Genomic DNA, 23,404 nt, shown 5'->3' with positions numbered 1-23,404 from the left:
GATCTCAGTCCATTTTGATATTTGTGCATTTCAGGCCATAACTTTCTGGATTATTGCCCCTGATTGTACAAAAAAATCCTAATTGTTTTTAGCTTGTTATCTATCCATCTCTTGCAAAATGTGGGCGTATCCTGCCTGGCAGCCGCAGGTTGTTTTTTTTAGCATTTTATAGGCTGTCTTCAGTCGTGATACCAGAACAGGGGTTATTTATTGTTTTTATCAAGAAGCCACTGTGGCTTGCTAGACAAATTTCTCAGCCAGCATCCGGATCGAACCTCAGACTTCCTGGTTTGCGAGGCAGCTTCTTACTCACTGAGCCACCCTGGCTCCCACTTAACCTTAAAATTGGAAACAGAATAATTATTTTCTCTCGGACAATCAAATTGTTTACAATCTGATTAAAATACAGATGTATATTTCGTTCGATTTATTTTATACTTTCAATGGCCCTCACTACATGAAAATCTGACCTGTTGTAGTAGGAGGTTGCATCAGGGGTCATAAGAGCGGTTTTTGACCCTATGATGTCAGACATTTGATTAACCAATCAGCATTGATGTCTCTAGTGGGATATTCACAGTTCTGTGCATCACACGTCATGAGCTTGCAGCTACAGACCATTTCATTGGTTAATCCCTCACATGAACCAGACCATGAGTTATATAACAACTTTTCCAGATCCTAGTGTAGTAAAGACAAGTAAAATGAACAGACACCAGAATCGCTGATTGGTTTAAACCTCCTGGTTAATCAGAGGTGGGAACAGATCGCGGGGACCTCTAGTCCGAGTCGAGTCCCAAGTTACTGACTTCCCCCCCCCCCCCCACGAGTTGAGTCCCAAGTCTTCACAAAGCCGATTCAAGTCACCCGATCTTCCAATAAGTTAGTAATTCATGGCGATTAAGGTAAGTTAGAGTTATGTCCCCTTGCCGTGACTTAGAGTCCTAAGCTCCTTCAAGTCATGAGTCGTCACGTCACGACTGCAGCATCCGAGTCGCAAAAATTGATTCAAGTCGGGTTGGTTCAATGATGTGACTTAAGTTGAACTTGAGTCCCGAGTTGGGAGTGTCAAACTGCCACCTCCAGGTATTGGGCCTTATATTTAGGTGTGTTCACTGACAAATAAAACCACAATTTTGATCTTTGAAAACATCTGAATTTATTCACGTTAAATTTACATAACATATTTTACTCACATATAATTCATTCTTTAGATTCAAATGTAAATGTTTTAAGTAACTTGATTTTATGAGCGTGTTTGGAATATTGTATATTTTCATATCACTCATGAAAGATATGTCAGCTTGTATACCTTGAATATATTTGGGTGAATGAAATTCTGGAGAGAGCGAGAGAAATGGGGTTTAACGTCCACTCGACATAAACTAGGTCATTTCAGGACTAACATATGGTTATGGTTCAATTTTATTTAAATAATTGACTTGGGCGTAGGGTTCTTTAGCAGTGGGAGGATCTGGAGAAAACCCATGATTTTGGACAGGCGACCCTTTTGGGTACATTTGTAAAAAACTTAAAGGAGAAACCCAACCATTACAGACTTAAAATTTTCATGATTTTTTTTATTGAATTCATTTTTAGCAGTAAAATACATAGTTTGAAGCGTGCATGTGTAATGCACATGTAAACAGACTTCAAGAATCGTTTGTGTAATGAACCGCCAGTGATCAGCCGGTGGTCAACCAGACACAGAAATCAGATTATGCTAAATATATGTATCAAACAACTTATAAAATTTAAAATACATTACAAACATGTAAAATTAAACATTATGCAATTAATTTGTATAATATTATTATATCATTTTCTCATTAAATGTCATGGAAACTTATAAAAATAGAACTGACAAATGTTTAACATTATAAGCTAACTATAGAATATCAATAACAATAGACAATAATATAAACAAGCTTGACTAAGTTAACAAAGCATAGGCATTGATTCATCAAATAATTCCCAACAAAACCACAATCAATTTTTATCTCTGCCTTTTATTGTTTTGTTTTTTTTAACTGCACCATAAATCTAGCCACATGGATCTTGATTGTAGTTGGAATTTCTGTTCAGAATCAGACAAACAATTAAAGACTTATTATTGTTATCATCCAGTCTGATTAAAACACAGATCGTATTTCGTTTCATTTTTTATAAATTTCATTTTACTTGTCTTTAATAAACTAGGATCTCAAAGAGTTGTTATATTACCGGCATTCTGGTTGAAGTGAGAGATTAGCCAATGAAATGGTCTCTTACAACGAGTGCATGGAACTGTGGGTAAACCACTAGAAACATCAACGCTGACTGATTAATCAATGTCTGAAGTCACAGGGTCAAAGCCGCTCGTACAATCTTCCATTACAACCGGCCAGATCTTCATGTAGTGTGGGACATCGAAAGTATAAAAAACGAAAGGAAATATAGATGTGTATTTGAATGAGATTGATTGACAGATATCTGATTTTAAATCTGCCATGTTTTGATTCTAAAACTAATTCATACCAGAATAGACTTTTATAGTCTGTTATATGATAACCTTTTTCAACCGATGCTTATATACAAGTATTTGTGGTGTAAATTTAAAGGCTAAGATGTTATATATTTAAGTAATGTTGGAGAGTGGACAGAAGATTGGGTTATTGAGAGATTCTAAAGAGACATATTGTCCTATAACAAGATAGACCAGAGATCTTCATATTTCCGTCAGATTAACATTTATCATTATGTGGAGGAATACGGTCACAGGAGCAATATATGTGGGTCCTGGTGACTACAATTCCAACAACCACAGTTTGACCAAAAACAAACAGTCATAACACAGGGTCCCATACACCAGGTTAACACTCACTGTGTTTCCATGACCATATTAACCTGTGGGCTGAAGACCATAGTGTTCAGTAAGCTGGCAACCATAAAACCTGTGAACTTGAAGACCATAGTGACCAGTAACAGAAGGATTAACAGTACCATCCCTTACACTTGGTGGGTTCGATGGCCAGGTATCATAATCTAGATTCAAATCACAAATAGACAGTGTTTACAACAGATGACAGACTGTAAATAAACTCTTATACTTCTAATATACCCAAATATTGCTACAACATAAACATGGATAAATTTCTTCTTAATAAATATTAAATTCAATGTGTATACCTTCTTTGATTATAATGATATATATATATATGAAAATATTATGAAGCAGGATTGGCAGTTTTTATCAGGACATTTTATATAAAGCTGTATTCACAGGCACAGTAAGCAGGGTGGGCAAACGAGGGGATATGTCTACAAATGATACGACTCTATACAATTTTTATCAGGACATTTTATATAAAGCTGTATTTACAGACACAATAAGCGTAGGTGGGGGAACGAGGGAATGTGTCTACAGATACGACTCTATACAATTTTAGCCAAAAATAACATATTCTGGCAATAATGAGATATTTTGTGACTTTTTCAGGATTCTTTACAAAAATTAACAAAATGTTCAGATGAAAACAACTTTTGTATATAGATTATTATGAGCATGATGGACATATTATTTTAAATATAGGTAAAGGGGTGGAATCTAATTAGGTGTGTTCTAATTATAAAAAATTTAAGGGTGATATTTCAAAACATTGCAGAGATAAAGATGATTAAGATTCATTACTTGTTGTTTTCAAAGAGTCCAGCAATACTCGACACAACCTAAGTCCTTTTGGGATTTCAATTTTATTTCAATAATTCACTTGTGCGTAAGGATATTTAGCTGTGGGAGGAAACCGTAGGACCCAGAGAAAAACCCACAAGGTAGGACAGGAAACCCTACTCCTTGTCACGTACAACCGGGGCATCAAAACCACGCCACTTGACTCAATGACAGACCTTATGATGTCCCCCCCCCCCCAAAAAAAACTCTATAAGGCCCATCCTTGAATTTTCAACCATTATAGGAGATTCTTAGATTATTTTGATTGAAGATTAATTACATATATCTCCTCATAATGCTGATAAAATTTAACGACCATCGCAAAATTTCAACATTTACGTCCAAACGCGTAACCCTTGGATAGATCACGGAGCCAACCCACCAGTGTTCTCATCTACACAGACGGAGTAAGAAAATATTCATATAGTTCCATTTCTGATTCAATTTTATTATTTTCTGGGTAGTTCGAAGTTCTTTGGGTTATTTCGTGTGTTGATATTTTGTGATGGTCTCTTATAAACGGTGATTTTTCAGCAATAATTCAACACAGAATATGCAGTTGTGAATCTCTGCAACTTAAATTATGCTCAAGTATTATAGACAAGTTCAGAAGAAAAAAAAAGTAAAGAAAATATTTTGACATGAAAAATCTCTTTGGTTTTAAGGTTATTTAATAATAAATTACTGATTATAGTGAAAATTATTAAGCTGTTACGATTTGCCAGTTTACGAGCAGGCGTCTTTACACGTGGAAGAAACATGGAGTACTGGAAGAAAGCTCACAAGGTTGGATAATCCTACTCCTTGTCGTGTACAAAATGAATGAATGGTTTAACGTCCTACTGTTTTGCTCCAACTGGGCTAATGAAGACAGGCCCATGATACAAAATTTGCTATAAGGGAAATTTGCAAGGACAGCGGTGCTACGTCCTACTGTTACATCAAATTCCAACTGTCAAGGGATCTTTTACGTGCACGTCAATGTGTACACAGGACTTTGGTTTTTCGTTCCATCCTGATGAACTTTCTCGCCCGAATGCAGGGAACGAACACGGGACCTCTAGGTTAATGAGCCAACACAGACTTCACGAAGCAACATGCATATGTTAATCATTCGGCCAGACCCCCGCCCCCAAGTAAATGAAGACAGAGAAAATGATCTAAAACTGGTGCATCGTAATCGCATTAAAAATATTAAAATATGTGGCCTGTGATAGCAAAATAAGCCGACTTTTACAAAATCAACAAAACATCTTTTTAATAATGTAACACGAAATGAAAAAGTTTAGATTGAAAAATAAAGAAAACTATATTTTTTTTCTGATTTTATCCTATTTTGACATTTTCATTCATATATCGTTAATAATGATTTGTGACTCATTTTGCTGTCACATGTCACATATCGTAAAAAAAGAAAAATGGCCAACAGAGTTTCCAGAACTAAGATCTAATAATAAGATAAATAAAAATACCAGGTAATATGGCAAGACAAATATATAGATTGAAAATTAAAACTACTGTAAACAAAATAAAAACGTTCTGGCCCCCGAATTCACAAAGCATTCTCAGACTTAAGTTAAGAATTTACTCAAAATTGTTCGTCTTATTGTAACTTAAATATATCCCTTTATAAAACTTTTGTTGTTTTAATGTATCAAATACATCAATAAGAAACTATGTGCAAATTTCTGTGTTTCTTGATCAAAGATATTTCTTATAAACAGTGATTGAAAGTTGAATAAATTCTTAACTTAAGTCTGAGAATGATTTGTGACCTCGGTGCCAGATTCTATATATGTGAATTGTTTCAATCGCATTTAGTAATTAAACTGGAGTGTACAGGTGACAATGCTATGTAATAAGCAGTAATTGTATTCCTTAGAATTGTCACCTGTATACTCTATATATGTGATTATAAAATAACAAAAAAAACAATGTATTAGCAAGGAAAACATATGGCAGAAATCCAAATTCTTCTCCAACATAAACAGGTATTGATTTTATTTATATTGGGTTCTCTAGGGCAAGATGCCAAAACGTTTTAACCTGTATTTAAACATGTATTATGCAAGAGTTAAATTTACCTATTCCAGATCTTTATTCTGGCTTCAAATCTTAAATAAATTATTATGTAGGTAGACATTTATTAACATGACAAGAATATAATCAAATCTAGCCTCTGTTTTAAGTACTACTGCTACGATAATTAATAGTGATCTGCCAGCAGTGATAACTTTGCTTAGAATAAAGTAATTTTAATGAAATTTTCAATATATTCATTTTGCATTATCTATTTTTGAACTATTATATTAAGAACGAACAGCTCTTTATCTAAATCTTACATCACCTATCTTTAACCAATGTTATTCCTCTCAAAATGTATATAAGTGAATATTTACTGAGATCTAACCGATTATTATCTATTTACACTGATGAATATGAGTGAAAGTTCAAACCGTTTAAAGTTAAATCGTTTCACTTCTGCGTATAATGAGTTAATATCCGAACCTATAACTAGGTTTCTGGCATCTAACAGAGATCTAGATTTACTTACGATAATCAAAACAAAGACAACAAAAATAATAGTAAAGTACTACATACGAAAACAAATTATATTTAATTGCAACGAGCCTACAACCAAATGATTATATTGTGAGACATTGTACAGGAGCTTTACGTGTGAAGAACAATCCAGATTTGTGCAGAGTCAGATTTGTGACGACTTTGCTTCCAAAAATTGACTGGCTCCAGTAGAGAGTTGTAAACAAAGAAGGGAATCAGTGTGGTTAATGATAATAAAGAAACTAATTAAATGTGACCTGTCAGGGCAAAATGAGTCGCAAATCTTTTACAATATGAACAAAACTGGTAAAATAGGGTAGAAATATATCTTTAATGAAATGACACCAAAGTTAAAAGATTAGATGTGACAAATAAAGCGAACTATATTTTTTGAATATTTTTAGCCTATTTCGACATTTTTGTTGATATATTCTTATCGTAAACAATGACTTGTGATTTGACACTCATTTTGCTGTCACAGGTCCCTAATGCCTTAAATGGGACATGTGTCCTTGATTATATAGCAATAGTGTACATTTCCCTGAAAGGGGCACAACGTATATACACATAGGTGCGTTAATTTCAATAATCATTTATATCACGCCGATTTGATGTTGAATTAATTCCCTGTTTCAGGAGTGCTAACAACTAATTTTCATTTATATTAAATGCAAAAATATGTAAATTTCTTTGGTTACACTCTCCGTGTTTTAAACCATTTGAGATGACGTCGCTCGTGAAAATAATAGGACTACTTCTTTCTTCTCAAGTTTAATTTTTATAAATGAGTGATGCGGCTAGTAGACTATCGTATCCACTTTGTTCTTGTAATGATATGGTATGTTCTATAGCACTCTGTGTGACGTTATCGGACGTTGACATGGTAACTGTTGACTTAGAGTTTATGTGATAGGCTGGGTGGAAATTTTCTGAAATGATAATAAAATATAGCATAAAATGATTAAGATGAAATGATCTTTCCGAACGCTCGAAAATAAGAGTCATATACTCAATTTGACAAAAGAATTCGAATCTTGACAGTAAATATTAAAGTCTATATTGTTAAAGAATTGGTTAGAATAATTTACGGAGATTAACGCAATAATGTGAAGAAATTTAAAGGTGCATTATAGTAAGTGCAGGGGGACTGCACCACACATAATTTACACAAAAACAAATCTACGAACAAGACACAATACGCAAAATCACAAACGAACACAAAATCACAAATTAAGTGAATGGATCCGGGGGCTAGCCGTAAGCGTCTACTGCACTGTACAGTCCCGGGCCTGTAGTGATACAGACTTCACTCAAATTTGAAAACAATCAGGAATACAACCCAGAGAAACTGAAAAATATGAATGTAAGCATATTGAAGTAAAATTTAACTATACAAGTAACCACATAGGTGGAATGTATAAAAAAAAAACCAGGTACTCTAAAACTAAATGCTCTAAGTCAATTAAGAAACATTTTAGTATTCAAAAGAATCAAGGCATATTGAATACAGCTAGGACACATGTTCCACCCATCACAAAAACAGAGCAAAAAACAAACAATACTGAATACAAAGAAGCAAATGAGAAAATGTAACCCGTCTCGAACAAGACAGCCGTCTGCTGACTGAATGACAGGACGTAAAAAAAGGCGGTAGGTTGCCAATAAAGTCAAAATTTAGAAGGTGACAAAACACCACAATAAAAAGGGCGATAATCCAGATAAAATAATGCCAAAAGTTTAATAAACTACCAAATAACTCTGTCTATTCTAGGTCTTTTTTTCAATCTTCACATGTTATTTAAATTATTATTTCGCCATTTACTGACAGAACAAGTCTATAATCAACACTCTAGGCCATCAGATGGCTAAGATATTAAATGGATTGGGACCATTTTATAATTTAAAGCTAAAATGGATAATCAAGACATAGTTCATTATTGCAGCAATGCTACTTGATAATTGAGACAATCCTGTGAATACTTCAAACAAACAACTTAGGTCAGAAATGAAATGGGGTTTAATGTCCTACTCCGAACTGGGCTAATGAAGACGGACTTACGCCATACAATGTTCTATGAGGGAAATTTTCCCTGGACAGCGGCACTACTGTCAAGGGATCTTTTACATGCACGCCAATGTGTACATGGGACCTCGGTTTTTCGTCTCATCCGAATGGCCAGAGAGGGATTTCTCGGGCCATTGCTTTAGGAATATGATTCCCCCACCCCCCAGGGAAGTATATTTGTTGGCACTGGCCACAAGATCAGAAAAATGATTCCCCCCGCCCTCGGGAAGTCTATTTGTTGGCCACAAGATCAGGGAAATCATGAGCTGAAAATGTTGTGTGGCTCTCCACTTCGTCTCCATCAATAACAATAACTGCTTTCCTTTTAATGGCATCACTTGTCATGGGACATAAAATTAAATACATTTATATATTTTTATGTAAGGGTTGACACTTCTTTAAAACTTAATTATGGCTTACAATATTTTATCAAGGGTCCCAGAGAACCATTTCAGAAAGTAGATAAAACAAACGAACCTAATTATGCTAAAAACATTTCATATAAAATGCGAATAGAGGCTGACACATCTTGACGGTCCATTACAGCCGACAGATGACACTCTAGGATTATGCAACTCAAGGGGGGGATAACTATGTTCTTGTGTACCGTTATCACATGTCGTGATAGATTCCTGCATCCGATTCTCTTCACCAGCTTCAAGATGACCTGCAGAAACAAAGAAAATCTGGCGTGACCATATATGGATTTTAATTTTTTTTTAAAATCAAGCATTAACATGATGAATATGGAATAGCATTTTTCGGCCCAATCTCTCTGATTTATTGAGTTGTTTCGTGAAATTAAAATATGATTTCTTTTTAAAAATGTTATCCTTAGATTTAACTGATGTTGAGAATGAACTGAACCGACCTGGTAAATGAAGATGGGCATGTTATTAAAGAGACTTTGCCTGGATAGAAGGGGCTATGGCCTACATGTACCGAGATTTTGATTTGTAACTGTCAGGGTATACTCCATCTTAAGCTCTCATTTTTACAGTTTTTTTTAAAATTATTTAAAATTATTTAAAATTGTTAGCAGGATCTGGAGTCGTACATTATCATTATATCAATCTGATAAAAACACAGATCCTATTTCTTTTCGTTTTTTTATAGTTCAAAATTTCGTTTTGTGTCAACATATAACAGAATTGGAACCATTTAATGACTTTGACAATATTGTAGTTTACAAAGGATTGGAGACTTTCAGGAATGAAGAACAGATCTTCCTCGATTTTTTCAATGTGGCTTCTTTTCCTCCAACTTGAGAACCAGTCAACTCCTGACTATCTGCTGGGCTCAAGAACTAAAGAACATTTGGAGGATGATGGATGGAGACAAGGGTATTGCCATGATATCATTGATTTATATTTTTGCAGTAGTAACACCCATTTAGGGGTCTAAAAATCTACACAAGTATTGAAAATATCTGTAAACCAAAGCACTGTTATAAATCAAGCTAAACCAATTTACCAAGCTAACTACCAGTTATCTAGAAGCTGTTAGGTTTCCATCACCAGAACTAACAATTTACCAAGCTAACTACCAGTTATTTATAATGGTTGTTAGCTTTCCATCACCAGAACTAACAATTTACTATCATCAGTATCAGCGCCATTAGTTGTCAGTCTCGTGAAAATTCATTAGACTTTGATAACGCACGGGCAGTAAGAGGACGTCTCCGTCCTTGTGTCGATGTAGATTATCACTTTTATGTATGTAACCATGGAAGGCAGATGTACGTCGGACTCTGATACCTTATTAAAGAATGTATAATTATAGTTAGCCTTTATTTAACATTCGTGACAGAAGAGTTTAAAATTGGTTGATAGCCCTGGGGCATTCTTCACAAATATAAAGCCTAAAATTTCTAGATGCAGCCTTTTCATTTCACTGTCAATCTAACTCAAATCAACCAATGAAAAGTCTGCATTCTCAAAATATTTCAGTTTTAAGTTTCTGTTGTTACATTGATCTGAATTATTTTTAAAATCTGTTAAAAGTGGTGTCCTATAAAATTTGGTATATATTTAGAATAATGAAAGTCAAAACCTACTGGTTCATCTAATAGAAATGAATGAAATGGGGTTTAAGGTCCTACTGTTCTGCTCCTATGCTGGGCTAATGAAGATGGGAAATTTTGCCCGGGCAGCGGCACTACGACCTACTCTTATATAGAATTCCAACTCCCAAGGGATCTTTTACGTGCATTCTAATGTATACACGGGACCTCAGTTTTTCGTTTCATCCGAAGGACTAGATAGCTGTCCTTGTCAGGCCCTCCGTCCTGCATCACTGACAAGGGGGAACCACGGCGGAAAATCTGGACGAACTTTCTCGGCCAATGCAGGGATCGAACACCAGACCTCCAGACTAGTGAGCCAGCGCCTTACCCACTTAGCCACGTGATCCCCTAGTCATCTTATAGAGACAGAAGACAATCATTATATTTACACTCTGCCAAATTCTCCCCAGTCAGATCTTAATGGAGAGGGGGCAAATGAAAATATACAAGAAAAGAATGAAATTCAGATTTGTGTTTTACTCAGATTGGTTAAATAAGCACTGACTAGAGAGAGAGAGAGAGAGAGAGAGAGAGAGAGGGGGGGGGGTATTGGACTAACATATGTTAACATTTTATTCAATAATTCATTTGCTAGTAAAGTACTTAAGCAGTGACATGAAATTGGAAACCAGGTACAAGAATCAGTCTGTACCAGTCAGTCCCCATCCCTCCATTAGAATCTGTCTGTACCAGTCAGTTCCCACCCCTCCATTAGAATCTGTCTGTACCAGTCAGTCCCCACCCCTCCATTAGAATCTGTCTGTACCAGTCAGTCCCCACCCCTCCATTAGAATCTGTCTGTAATACCTGGTGCCAACCCTCAGTGAGAAGCTATCTGTACAAGCCCTCTGTGAGAAGGTATCACTCGGTCCCCCCCATCCCCCACACCTGTATGTTAAGGTATGTTTGTTATGTTTTTACCTGTAGTAATGACAGGATCAGGCTTGACAGGTGTAGTAGAAATTGCTAGTATAGATTGATAAGAACTAAGTACATTGTTATTCAATGATGTCTCCTCACATTTACTCTCTAAAATAGACAAGCTTACATATAGAAAGGTACTGGAAATACAAATATACCGTTACCATGACAACAAATATACGCCCACCAGAGACAAGGTCAGGTCAGTATTGGCATTTTAAACATGTATTATGTAAGATTTTGATACAGAGATCGCCGTTCTTGCTATAATAGTTTAAAAATAGATCATGAAAAATGGATATATTGAAAGGCTTGTCATGTGAATAAATGTCTAAAAAATATTTAATATAAATGAAATGTAATGGGGTTTAACGAAGACGTAATATTTAGAATTACATTTGAAGCCAATAAAGACCTGCAATAGTCCAGGGAGAAATAAAATATTCAATCAACTGATTATTTTAACTTCATTCTTATCACAAGAAAAACAATTCCAGCAAGTTTAAAAAAAAAATGGTTTAAACTCTGACCTCAGGTTCAGATACATGTACATGATAAACAACCGTCCATTTCGAAATAGTTCCTTATTTTGACTATATGTTTAAATGTTATATAAATGATTATTTAGACATTTATTAACATGACAAGCCTATAATAAATTCTCTAGATCATCAGATGGCAGATATCTAAATGGATTAGAACGTCTGCTAGATTTAAAAATTTAATGAAGGACATTCAAGACTTAAGCCTGGTTTGTCTAGTAGCGTTGCTACGATAATAAACGATCAACGCTACATCTTCAAACAGTTATAACTTCACTCAGAACAAAGTAATTCAAATGAAATTTCAATATATCCATTTTTCATGATCTATTTTTAGAATATTACAGCAAAAATTCTCAGCTCTTTATCTAAATCTTACATAATGCATCTTTAATTAAAGTAAATTTGAGAAAAAAATCTCAGCAACTTTGACCAATAAAATGTTTGTGAGGAGGTAATAACTCTCCATAAAATTAATGCACAACTCTGAATTTTAATATGGTTCCCCATTATGAGTACCAAAACGATTCCTGGAGCGTTTACAAAATACTTTGGACTAACCGACAGACATGCAAGGGTGATGACAATATCCACCCACATAAAATGTTGCATATAAAGGAGATTATCAGCTACCATACTGTAAACCAAAGATCTGATGTGAACAGAAACCACTGAAATCAACACAAATGTAACTTCTTGCTAGTCAATCAAAAATACTCGTTGCTTTAACCTCTAGAGTTAATCTCGGCCCCAGAGATAACTTTACCTTTTGTTTATCTCCAGTAAAACTCGCCAGCCATTAATATATAATCAGCGTGAAATCGGTTCTTAAGGTCCTCCCCCAATGGCTGCTGATTAGCAGGATTTATTAGAATGAAATGCTGCCGGTATCTCGACAATTTGACATCGATTTGTTGCATGAGTTACATATTAATGATCCTTGGTAGGGTGACCCATGTACTCTACAGAAATACAGTTCACTGCTGATAGTTCGAGACTACCACTGAAACGTGCACATTCGCCGTGCCGAGACCAATTTTCTGACAGTATGATACTATAAATAGCCATGGCACGTGCAATTCTCTACAAATCTATCAACTATTACAGCCGTAAAAAATTTATTGACGATTTTGAATAGCAGTGAAACTAAGCTTCTTGGTTATTACAGCAGATTTAGAAATTACGTTTGTTTCATTTTTTAAATCGCTTTATCATTAACTGTAGCGTTAAGAGCGGCATCTTTTGGTTTAGTACAAATAATATCTCTGAATCACTCGGGTTAGACAGGAATATGATACTAGCAGTAGTTTCATTTTACTTTTACAAGGTTCTTAAAACGATTGTTGAGCTACCTAACGTGCTTATTTCTAAATTCAATTTCTTGTTCTAGCTTTCTGTTATGTTACGTAAAAAAGTAGTCTTGATTATCCCGACCTGTCAATCAGACGTAGAATGGTCGATAGACTGGTTAAGCGAGACTAATTTTAAAACAAGGGCATGTAACCTATCTTTTACTCAAAAGTGTCTGGATGTTATGGACGACACTTGGAACCAGTTTTCAGTCTATTATTATAGATGATTAATGGTCATAGCTTATTAAGTACAACATGATCGTTTATTTAGTGACTATAATTGTGTGAAACTGATTTGAGGCTTGGCATATATATATAAATATTGTGGCGTAGTTGTCGAGATATATGGAGATATATGGAGATATTTATTTATGGTGGGTCACCCTATCCTTGGAACATTTTCCACGTCTTGATATCAAAAGTTCATTTGAAAACAGGCGATTTGATGATTTCCCCAGAGATAAACGAACGGTAAACTTCTCTCTGGGAGCCGAGATTGTTCTAGAGCTTCCACAAGCAATCAATCGATATATAGAAAGATGTACGACCACAGTTCAATGTGGGAGATTAAATCTGTTCGAACAGACCTTGAAAAACATTTTTTGAATACCGAAATTAGAGTGTTTGTTTGACTGTGAGTAACTTTAAAACAAGCCACCTGTCGTTTACAGTATGTTTATATATGATAAAATTATCAACTAAGTCACCAATTTGATTTCCAGTTCTTTGTGGACATGATAAATAAATGGCCGCTTGAATCATGTGAAAGACGTTTAATTTAAAAATCTCAAAACTTGGAATTTGGAACTAACATTTCTTGTAAAGCACAATATAGTACTGTTGATTTGTAAATTTAATTAGGTTTTTTCTTGAGAAATAAGTTATATTTTAACATGTTTTTCATTTAGAACTGAAAATCAAATGAATATGGTCTAGAGTTAAAGCATTAAAAGATATGATTCTATATTCAATTAACATTAAAGATATGATTCTATATTCAATTACCATGAAAGCAAGTTGTTAGTTTGTTTTAGTAATCTTTCTGGAGAAACAGCCAAGGTATGGCTAAAATAGTTGAAATATATAAAATATAAAATGAAATGGGGTTTAATGTCCTACTGTTCTGCTCCGAACAGGGCTAATGAAGACGGGCATACGCCATACAGTGTGGTATGAGAAAATTTTTGTCAAAGGTTCTTTTGCAAGCATGCCAATGTGTACATATGGGGCCTTGTTTTTTTGTCCCATTCGAACAACTAGACACTGTGTCTGTGTCCTGAACCTCTGACAAGTGGAAAATACAACCAAGTTACAAATAGTTATTTCATCAGGCCCTTGGACCCCTGTGATCCCTAATTACCTCTGTAACATCTTCTTTTGATTCCCTCATCCTCCTCATCGTCTAATGACCTTTTCATCCCAGAAAACGCTCGAAACACAGCAGAATCACTGCCTCTACAACCATTAATAGGAGACTCCCCATTCATTTCTGAGTCATCTCCCTTAGTGTAACCATGGAAACCATTGTGTATGGAGTGATTATTGTGATTTTCATGAGTAGAGATTTCCATGTCCATATCACAGTCTCCTGGTGACGTTTCACCATTATGCATAGAATGTCCATTCATATTATGTGATTGTAGGCATGTATTATTATTATTATTATTTAACGATTGAATGGGTTGATGTGTCGATTGCAGCTCTCCTGCTTGTTGCAGTTGCAATGCCTTTTCTAAGTATTCTCCGCAATGAATATGATTACTATTGGTAGCCACTTCACAAGCTGTATGTCCATTGTAGTTTTTCATGCTAAAAAAGATAAAAAACAAAAAATAGATACATTGTATTATTCGATATGAATCATGTTGGTGGATGGGGAATATTGTAATTTGGCTATATTGGGCTATCTACTTTTATAATAACCCCTCCTACTTTTACAATAATCCCTCCTACTTTATAATAACCCCTCCAACTTTTATAATAACCCCTTTTACTTTATAATAACCCCTCCTACATTTATAATAACCCCTCCTACATTTATAATAACCCCTCTTACTTTTATAATAACACCTCCTACTTTATAATAACCGCTCTTACTTTTATAATAACACCTCCTGCTTTCATGGATACACTTTCTTGGATACCCCCCCCCCCCCTACTGTTACAATAACTTCTCTTACTAATATAATAACTTCTCCTTCTTATACAATAACTTCTCATACTTTTCAAACAACTCCTCCTACAGTACTAATTTAGAATAACCCAAATCCTGAGTACATGTATACATCCAATAACCTCTCCCACTTTCACAATAACCTCTCCCACTTTGAAATGACTTCTACTTTTTCGATAACCTCCCAAACTTTCTTTGATAACCGTTTCTACTTTCTTGGATAACCCCTTTACAAATAGTCTCTCCTAATTTTACAAATAACCTCTCCTAATTTTACAATAACTTCTCCTAATTTTACAATAACCTCTCTCACTATTACTATAACCCCTCCTTCCTTCCCAAGTATAAATTCACGACCTTTGTTAATTACATATGTACTAGATTTAATAAAAGAATACAGATTGCATGATTGAACTATGTAGAGCCACAACAATTTGATTTCCTGTTCTTTCGGGTCCTAATGAATAAATAACAAATTGAATCACACCAATAAGATATTTTCTTTAAAATTTCAAGATGGTAAAGTTTTGGAACTAAACGCTCTTGAACAGCAGCACAAACAAGTAACGGTAATTTGGTTTTTAAACATACAATATGCAAGAGCTAAATCTGCCTATTGCAGGTCTTTCTTTAGGCCTGAAATGATATCTAAATTATTAATTAGACATTAATTAACTTATCCAGAGCGCATTGAACCTTCGATGCCATCACTAGCCTGCGATATTTAGTGGATTGGAATACATTTTTTGAAAACTAATTAAACGTAAAAATGGATAATTGAGACTTTGTTTTTTATCGTACTGACTTTAGTAATGATGATTGAGAGAGGGAGAGAGAAATGGGAGGACCCGGAGAAAACCCACGAGGTTGGACAGGCGACCCTACTCCTTGTCACGTACAACCGGAGTAATGATGATTGAGGCAAGCATAAAAATTCAGAGTGGGGCAATTTGCCTGAAATTTTCATTATATTTTATTTTCATTATCTATTTTTAACTATTATAGCGAGAACTGTCAGTTTTTTTATGTAAATCTCCCATAGTGCCCCTTTAAATAAGAATGAAAATTTGTACAGATTTTCCCGAGAAACAGAAAATAAACTTGGTGTAGCCTAATTGACTCGTATATCATGGTTTTTATAGATATCAATTATTATTCATGTTAAACTATGATATATTCTCATTGATCATAATGTCTATATCTAGCCTCCAGGGTCTCTACACTTGCTAAATAACCGTCTTTAATCAATATAGAAAGATAAATAGGTTTAACATCCACGACACAGACTAGGTCATGATTCAATCTTCAAAACATTTCTATTCCAAAATCCCTTGTGAAAGGAATAATTAGCAGTGCATTAAAAACTTTAGAATTATTGTTTATTTATGTAGTTAATTAATTAAAGATACATTATGGGAGATTCGATAACGAGTTGGCAGTTCTCACTATAATAATTAAAAACTAGATAACGTAAAGGCAATTTGCTGAAAATTTCATTCAAATTGATCCACTATGAACCGAGAACTAAGCGAATGAAATTTCTGCCTAGCCTCGGTCATCATTACAAAAGTCAGTACGATAAACAGCATAGTCTCGATTATCCATTTAATCGTTTAATCGAGAAGGAAAGTTATGCAGTAAATCGGCTCACAATCCACTTAAGATCGCAGGCTAGCGATGCCATCTAGAGTTGATTATGGTCTGGATAAGTTAATTAATGTCTAAGTAATAATTTAGTTAACATTTCAGGCCTAAAGAAAGACCTGCAATAGACAGATTTAGCTCTTGCATAATGCATGTTTAAGTTCCAATAATCTTTTAGATGTATTCAGAAACTGGATAGATCAATAAACTAGAATGCATGAAAAACAGCTACTGTATTACTGTATTTGAAAACATTAAGAAAATACTCTTCAAAATGTCGGCCAAATAAATTAGTAGCTGTTCTTCAATAAGTATGCGTTATCGTTTATCACATTCCACACTGTAACCCAGGTATCATTTAATCTTGCGTATCTAGCACTAATTTCTTTCACATTTGTCTAATATCAAATATTTGTAAAAAATTCGTAAAAATGTTTAAAATCATCTAATTTGTTCTTGTGTCCAGTTTAAATCTGACTGATTAATTTTGATAATAAGTGTCTAATTTACAACTTACGCATTAGGAGTCAAAGGGTTAATGGATCGATTATCAAAATTTTAACGGGGAGCAGGAGATAGGGTTTAACATCCACTGGACACAACTAGGTTATTTTGGAACTAACATATGGTTTCATTTTTTTTCAATAATTCGCTTTTGTAGGGATCTTTAGCAGTGGAAGGAAACTGGAGGACCCGGAGAGAACGCACAAGGTTGGACGGGTGACACTACTCCTTGTCACGTTCAACCGGGGAATCAAAGCCATGCCACTTGACTCAATGACATTTACACATTAAATCATTCGGCCATCCAACCCCTTTCAAAATTATAAAAGAGAAAAGAAAGAAGACTTACTCTAAAGCAGCATTTTGTGAGACCAATAAACTAATACATTCCATACTACCAGCTCTAGCAGCTTTATGTATTGGTGTATCGCCAAGATAATCCTTAAAAAACAAAATATACTTTATGTATTGGTGTATCGCCAAGATAATCCTTAAAAAACAGTATGTACTTTAATACAATTCTTCAACATGTCAACATGTAAACATGGATGGGCGTAAAAGTTGAAGATACATGTAGCTGCCATTTTTTGAGTTTAAAGCAATGAATGAATGAGGGCTATCAATAATCGTTTTCATAATGAAATATATTTTTTGACCTTCTCTCAAGCTGCTCTTAATTTTTAACTTTTTGAATGAAGGAACTCGAAAATAATTGTTTTCATAATATTTTTTCTAGAAATTTCAGTTTGGTTAATTGATAAAATTTGTTTCTATGGTATTTAGTATGTAACTGGAACTACACAGGGACACAGTTCTATAGAATACACAGGGACACATTTTTATAGAATACTGCTGGCTACTCTCTAATCTTTATCAAGCAAATAATACAAGTTTACATAAAGAAACATATGCCAACATCAGCTTAGTCGTCCGAGCAGGTCCTAAAGTGACAAAGGGAGATAACTCTCAACATTATTGATCTGGGAAACTTTGAAAATCAGTAGGCTTCTTTGTCTTATGAAATCAAATAACTGTAAAAATCTCAATTTAAAATTCCAAGCAATTATGGATGATCTACAGACAGGCAGGCTCAGCAACAATATTCGTACGGCCATATTTCAATATTGGTGTATAATAAAAAAAAAAATAAAAAAAGGATTTCATAGAACTGTGTCATGTGTAACAAATAATATGGTACATGTATCTTTTATTAGGCAATGAAAATAGTAGAAAATTGGCCTTGAGTGGGAAGTAGATATTAAAAAGTAATTAATGTAAGCAACTAATATAAACCAGAAAGCAGGGATCGTAAAAATATTTTTTGTTAATTTCATCTCAGGTAATGTACCATACTCAAAATTTTTTTTGTTGCTAAATTCTAGACGTTAGGCATAAATGAAGTCATGTAGATGTAATTTTGTTAAATGCTAGGTTGGAAAGACCTGTAAGGCATCTGTTAAAGATATTGTTAGACACAAATTCCTCTGGTATTGGCTGTTACATGTATGTCTGGCATAGGTTAATCTTTTATTGATCATTCCACTTGCTCTATTTTACTGAGACACTCGGAGGATATGAATTGGAAATTTAAGGAAAACTGGAGTTAAAACAATGGTCTTCGCAAGGCTGTGGGTTAATACACATGGTCCGTCTGTGATGGAGTCTAACGGAAACCAGCCCCCCCCCCCTTGAGTTGGTGAGTTTCTATGATCTATCCTAGAAAGACATCTAACCTGAGTCTCAAGGTATCCCCCTGCCTGTAGTAACCATAAAAGACAGTTCGGTTGTCCCCCTAGAGCAGCTACATGAACAGGAGTCTCCCCAGAACCTTTGGTAGACAAATTACAAGCAGAGACAGAGTTTAGTTCACCTATTAACTTCCTTAGGCAAGCAAGCTACAAAAATAAAATAGAAAAAAAAACTGTTACCGAGAGAGAAAAAATTCTTATATATGAATATCTTCCGTAACTAATATTTTCGTTCTAGTTTACTCGTCGCAAAATATTTTTTGCAGTGGACTATCAGCGTAATCATAAATTTTGTTAATATTCCGGTAATGATTTTTAAATTTGCAAATAAACTGAAAATATTGATCAAACTTTCCCTCAAAATAGATAGCCCAATAAATACTGACACGCTTTTCCAGACTGTAGCTAATCTCATCATCAATGAGTTTAGACGGAGGAGTAGGGTTCCAATTCTAAATTTTCATCATCGGTCATTTTTGATATAATGCATTGAAATTTTTCAATGTAATTGAATGTTTTAATTTATGGTAGAGTATTAGGAAAGCCAGTAATGAATGACATTACAGAACCGGTACACGACTGATTGAAATACTAGAAAGAAACAATATTAGTGAAAGAAGATATTTTTTTTTAACTTTAATCTATCATTCTAACGTTACCTGTCTACTTATAGCGGCACCACAATGGATCAACCATTTTAAACAATGGCCGTTTCCTCCTAATGCTGCGATATGTAACGGAGTTTGATTAAAACGGAAAGTAGCCGCGTCACAACTGCAACCATGCTCTAGTAATTTCATAAGACAGCTCAACTAAAAATCAAACCACAACAAAGAAAAAATAAATTAATATTTGGTCAGATTCGGAACAAAAGCGGTTATTTTGGTCTAATTTAATTTCTTCAAAAACAAAAGAATGACGAGAGGCATGTTTAATTTGAAGAGGCATTAAGATCTTTAGATTGGTAAATAAAAATAATTTTAATTTTGATTTCACCTTTTTAATGATGCATAATGTAAGATTTAGATAAAAGAGAGAGAGAGAAATGGGGTTTAACGTCCACTCGACACAAACTAGGTCATTTTGGGACTAACACATGGTTTTATTTTATTTCAATAATTCGCTTGCGCGTAGGGTTCTTTAGCAGTGGGAGGAAACCGGAGGACCCGAAGAAAACCCACGAGGTTGGACAGGCAGCCCTACTCCTTGTCACGTACAACCGGGGATTCGAAACCATCCTAGTTGACTCAATGACAGACTTTATGATACAGAGCGCGCACGCTAACCATTCAGCCATCCAACCCCCCAGATTTAGATAAAGCACTAGCCATTCTTGCTATAATAGTTCCAAAATAGATAACTTCAAAAGTATATATAAAAATTTCATTCAAATTACTTTATTTTGAGTACCGGTACACTGTTTGAAATTTTGATTAAAATTTTATTATCAGCTTCACTTCTCCATTTTTAAATTAAATCATTAAATTGCGGCCGTTTTTTATTCGGTGTACATGCGTTACCGTATATATTAATAAATTTCTAAAAAATAATTTATATAAATCAAAACCTGTAATAAGCAGATTTAGCTCCTACATAATGCATATTTAATTTAGATTGTGTGTAAAATTTGGGAGTAAATGGCCTATCCATCGCACACGTTAATTTTTAAACAATGTGTGTCATCAAAACGTTTCATGTCTTTATTCCAAGCTAAAATGTATCGTATTGATTAGTTAACATTTATTCAATTGTAACAAAATCTACGGAAGATAATTCAATCGGATTAAAAAGAGGCTTATCAAAAGATTCTGACCATATCCTGTTTATATTGTCTGCAATGGATGTCAAATGATGACAGATTTTCAATTTTTGATATCTTCATTGTTTGTAAATGCCGTACTGAACAAATCTGAGCGATTTTGGGACTGATGTATATATTCTTTTTAGAGATACAAATTTCATTAGTGATTCCACAATCCCTCTAATGACATTCACAGGACTTTAACAAACCCTCATGAACAATACATTAAATAAATTAAAGGATCTCCGCTCAACAGTAGCACTGTAACAGACTTGGTAGATGTGAAGATTTTTTAATAATGTAACGTTTCGGGTAGAGATACCCTTTGTAATGTATCTCTACCCGAAATGTTACATTATAAAAAAATCTTCACATCTACCAAGTCTGTTACAGTGCTACTGTTGAGCGGGGATCCTTTAATTTATTTGATTCTACACCTTCGCCGCGCTGGTATCTCTTTCTGATCCAGTATCCACGCAGATGTATCAGCCTGTCCAGCTTTAGTTACCTTACTAAGGGATTGTTGCCGTCCCTCTTCTCGTATCCAGTTGAACTACATGTACATGTAGGCCTATATATTACTAAGTATGTCGAGTCTGATTTCTAATAATTTACAATCATGTTAATCAAGGATATTTTAAACACAGAATTATTTTTTAAAAACTTAGTTTAATCCTAATTCCTCTTTAAATTATAAGAATAAATAAAGCAAAATAATTTATGGATATAAAAACTTAAAATGTGACAAAATAAATAACGAGCTGTCCCATAATTCAGGGTTTTATAATTAGCAGCTTCAGGCTAGCATTTTGTACAGCATGCATTTAATATAACAAAATACATAATAATAATAACAAACAGGGTCCGTAAAACATACAGTATTTGTAAACATCGTTTAATATAATAAAATACATTATAACATACACGCCCGTTAAAACATACAGTAGCCTACTTGTAAACATCGTTTAATATGCATTTCATTAATGGCCTTTATGGTTTGTGACTTTAATCAAATTTATGGTTCGTAAATCTTTAAAAATGAAATGTTTTTATAATAACACCTTATTGATTTGAATTGAAAGTGTTTACATCTGTGTGCACTGCAGCATGATAGGCCTACCGCTAGGCAATTATGTTGCTAAAAATAAATAAAATTGAATTTGAATATTTCTTTTTATCTAGCTGCAGGTACATACATGTACATGTATTTCACCTATGACTATGATAATGACATGACATAAAATTTGTATGCATAGAAAATAGAAATACATATGTATGTACTATGTAGACCATCCTTTTACTTCAAGCAATACAACAAACCTATGGACATTTGACTTGTGTGATACTGAAGGCGCCTGTCCAACCTTGTGGGTTTTCTCTGGGTCCTCCGGTTTCCTCCCACTGCTAAAGACCCCCTACACGCAAGGGAATTATTGAAATAAAATTAAACCATGTTAGTCCCGAAATGACCTAGTTTGTGTTGAGTGGACGTTAAACCCCATTAAAAAAAATAGAAATAAAAGTCAAAAGTGACACTGAAGGAGGGAGTGCCAGCGCCCCCCCCCCCCCCAACCCAACACACTGAGTGTCTAACCCACACAAAAAAAGCCAGGGCAATAGTTTAAGAAAAACGTTTATAATTATAAATAATTATGTCTGTCAATCACTGACAGTGAGTGACGGTCGATATACTATAGTCCATCCGTAATGTTACACAGTAGCCAAATATTTATAAAAGGAACTAAACAGACTATTCTTACTTTCCCAAAATAGCTCGCCCAGTGCGTGGGAGTCCAGCCATAATAACCGTCTTCTTCGTATAGATCATGCTGGCCGGCTAACAACAAAGCCGTTACTTTTTCCTGGTCGCCGTCTCGACAGGCTTTGTGTAACGGGTAATCCACTTCGAGCGTTCTCTCGTTCGACGTTCCTAAATGTTGTGACATTTTTATACCAAAATACTCCCTAATAACTTATAAATCATGTCAGCATTAAATTTTAAAGAAATATTTTAATTTGCCGACAATTTTTTTGAATAATTCTCGGTACCCGCCAAGTGTAGGTCAGTGCTCGTTGTTGAGATCCGGGTACCTGTTTATTATGGTCACGTACAAATTTACTATCGGAAAACTTTGATAACGAAATTCATCAAATAGAAAATAAGAGGAAACGGAAACTAAAATATTTGAGTATATTTAAATAAACGTATATTTTGGGGACATTTATTCAATATAATTTTTAGAAAAAGTATTGAATTTTTCACCTAGTCATTTTGTTTAGTTATAAAGTTCCTTGATTCCTAAATTTTATTTTTTACC

At 34.4% G+C, this 23,404-nt stretch overlaps 1 protein-coding gene across 6 annotated transcripts; it reads right to left on the bottom strand.

Annotated features, from left to right (window-relative positions):
• Positions 1–1,559: 1,559 nt before the first annotated feature.
• On the bottom strand, positions 1,560–23,166 carry LOC126830223 (ankyrin repeat domain-containing protein 10). 6 transcript variants are annotated; one of them, XM_050560573.2, is made up of 7 exons: positions 22,847–23,166; positions 19,945–20,097; positions 17,887–17,978; positions 14,577–15,025; positions 11,323–11,430; positions 8,814–9,003; positions 7,066–7,200 (listed from the first exon to the last, which is right to left on the bottom strand). In XM_050560573.2, the coding sequence occupies exons 1-6, from the start codon at positions 23,030–23,032 to the stop codon at positions 8,834–8,836; spliced, it is 1,158 nt and encodes a 385-aa protein (XP_050416530.1). In that variant the 5' UTR covers positions 23,033–23,166; the 3' UTR covers positions 7,066–7,200; positions 8,814–8,833. The 6 variants fall into 6 exon arrangements, with proteins under 6 accessions (XP_050416531.1, XP_050416533.1, XP_050416530.1 ...); XM_050560571.2 differs by lacking the exon at positions 19,945–20,097 and adding an exon at positions 19,271–19,432; XM_050560574.2 differs by lacking the exons at positions 8,814–9,003; positions 19,945–20,097 and adding an exon at positions 19,271–19,432 and having other exon boundaries at positions 1,560–7,200.
• Between the last annotated feature and the right edge of the window lie 238 nt (positions 23,167–23,404).

The sequence above is a fragment of the Patella vulgata genome, chromosome 8 (genome assembly GCF_932274485.2).
Source record: "Patella vulgata chromosome 8, xgPatVulg1.2, whole genome shotgun sequence".
NCBI lineage: Eukaryota > Metazoa > Mollusca > Gastropoda > Patellidae > Patella > Patella vulgata.
Note: the sequence above shows the minus strand (reverse complement) of the source record. Positions and strands in the feature narration are given on the sequence as shown.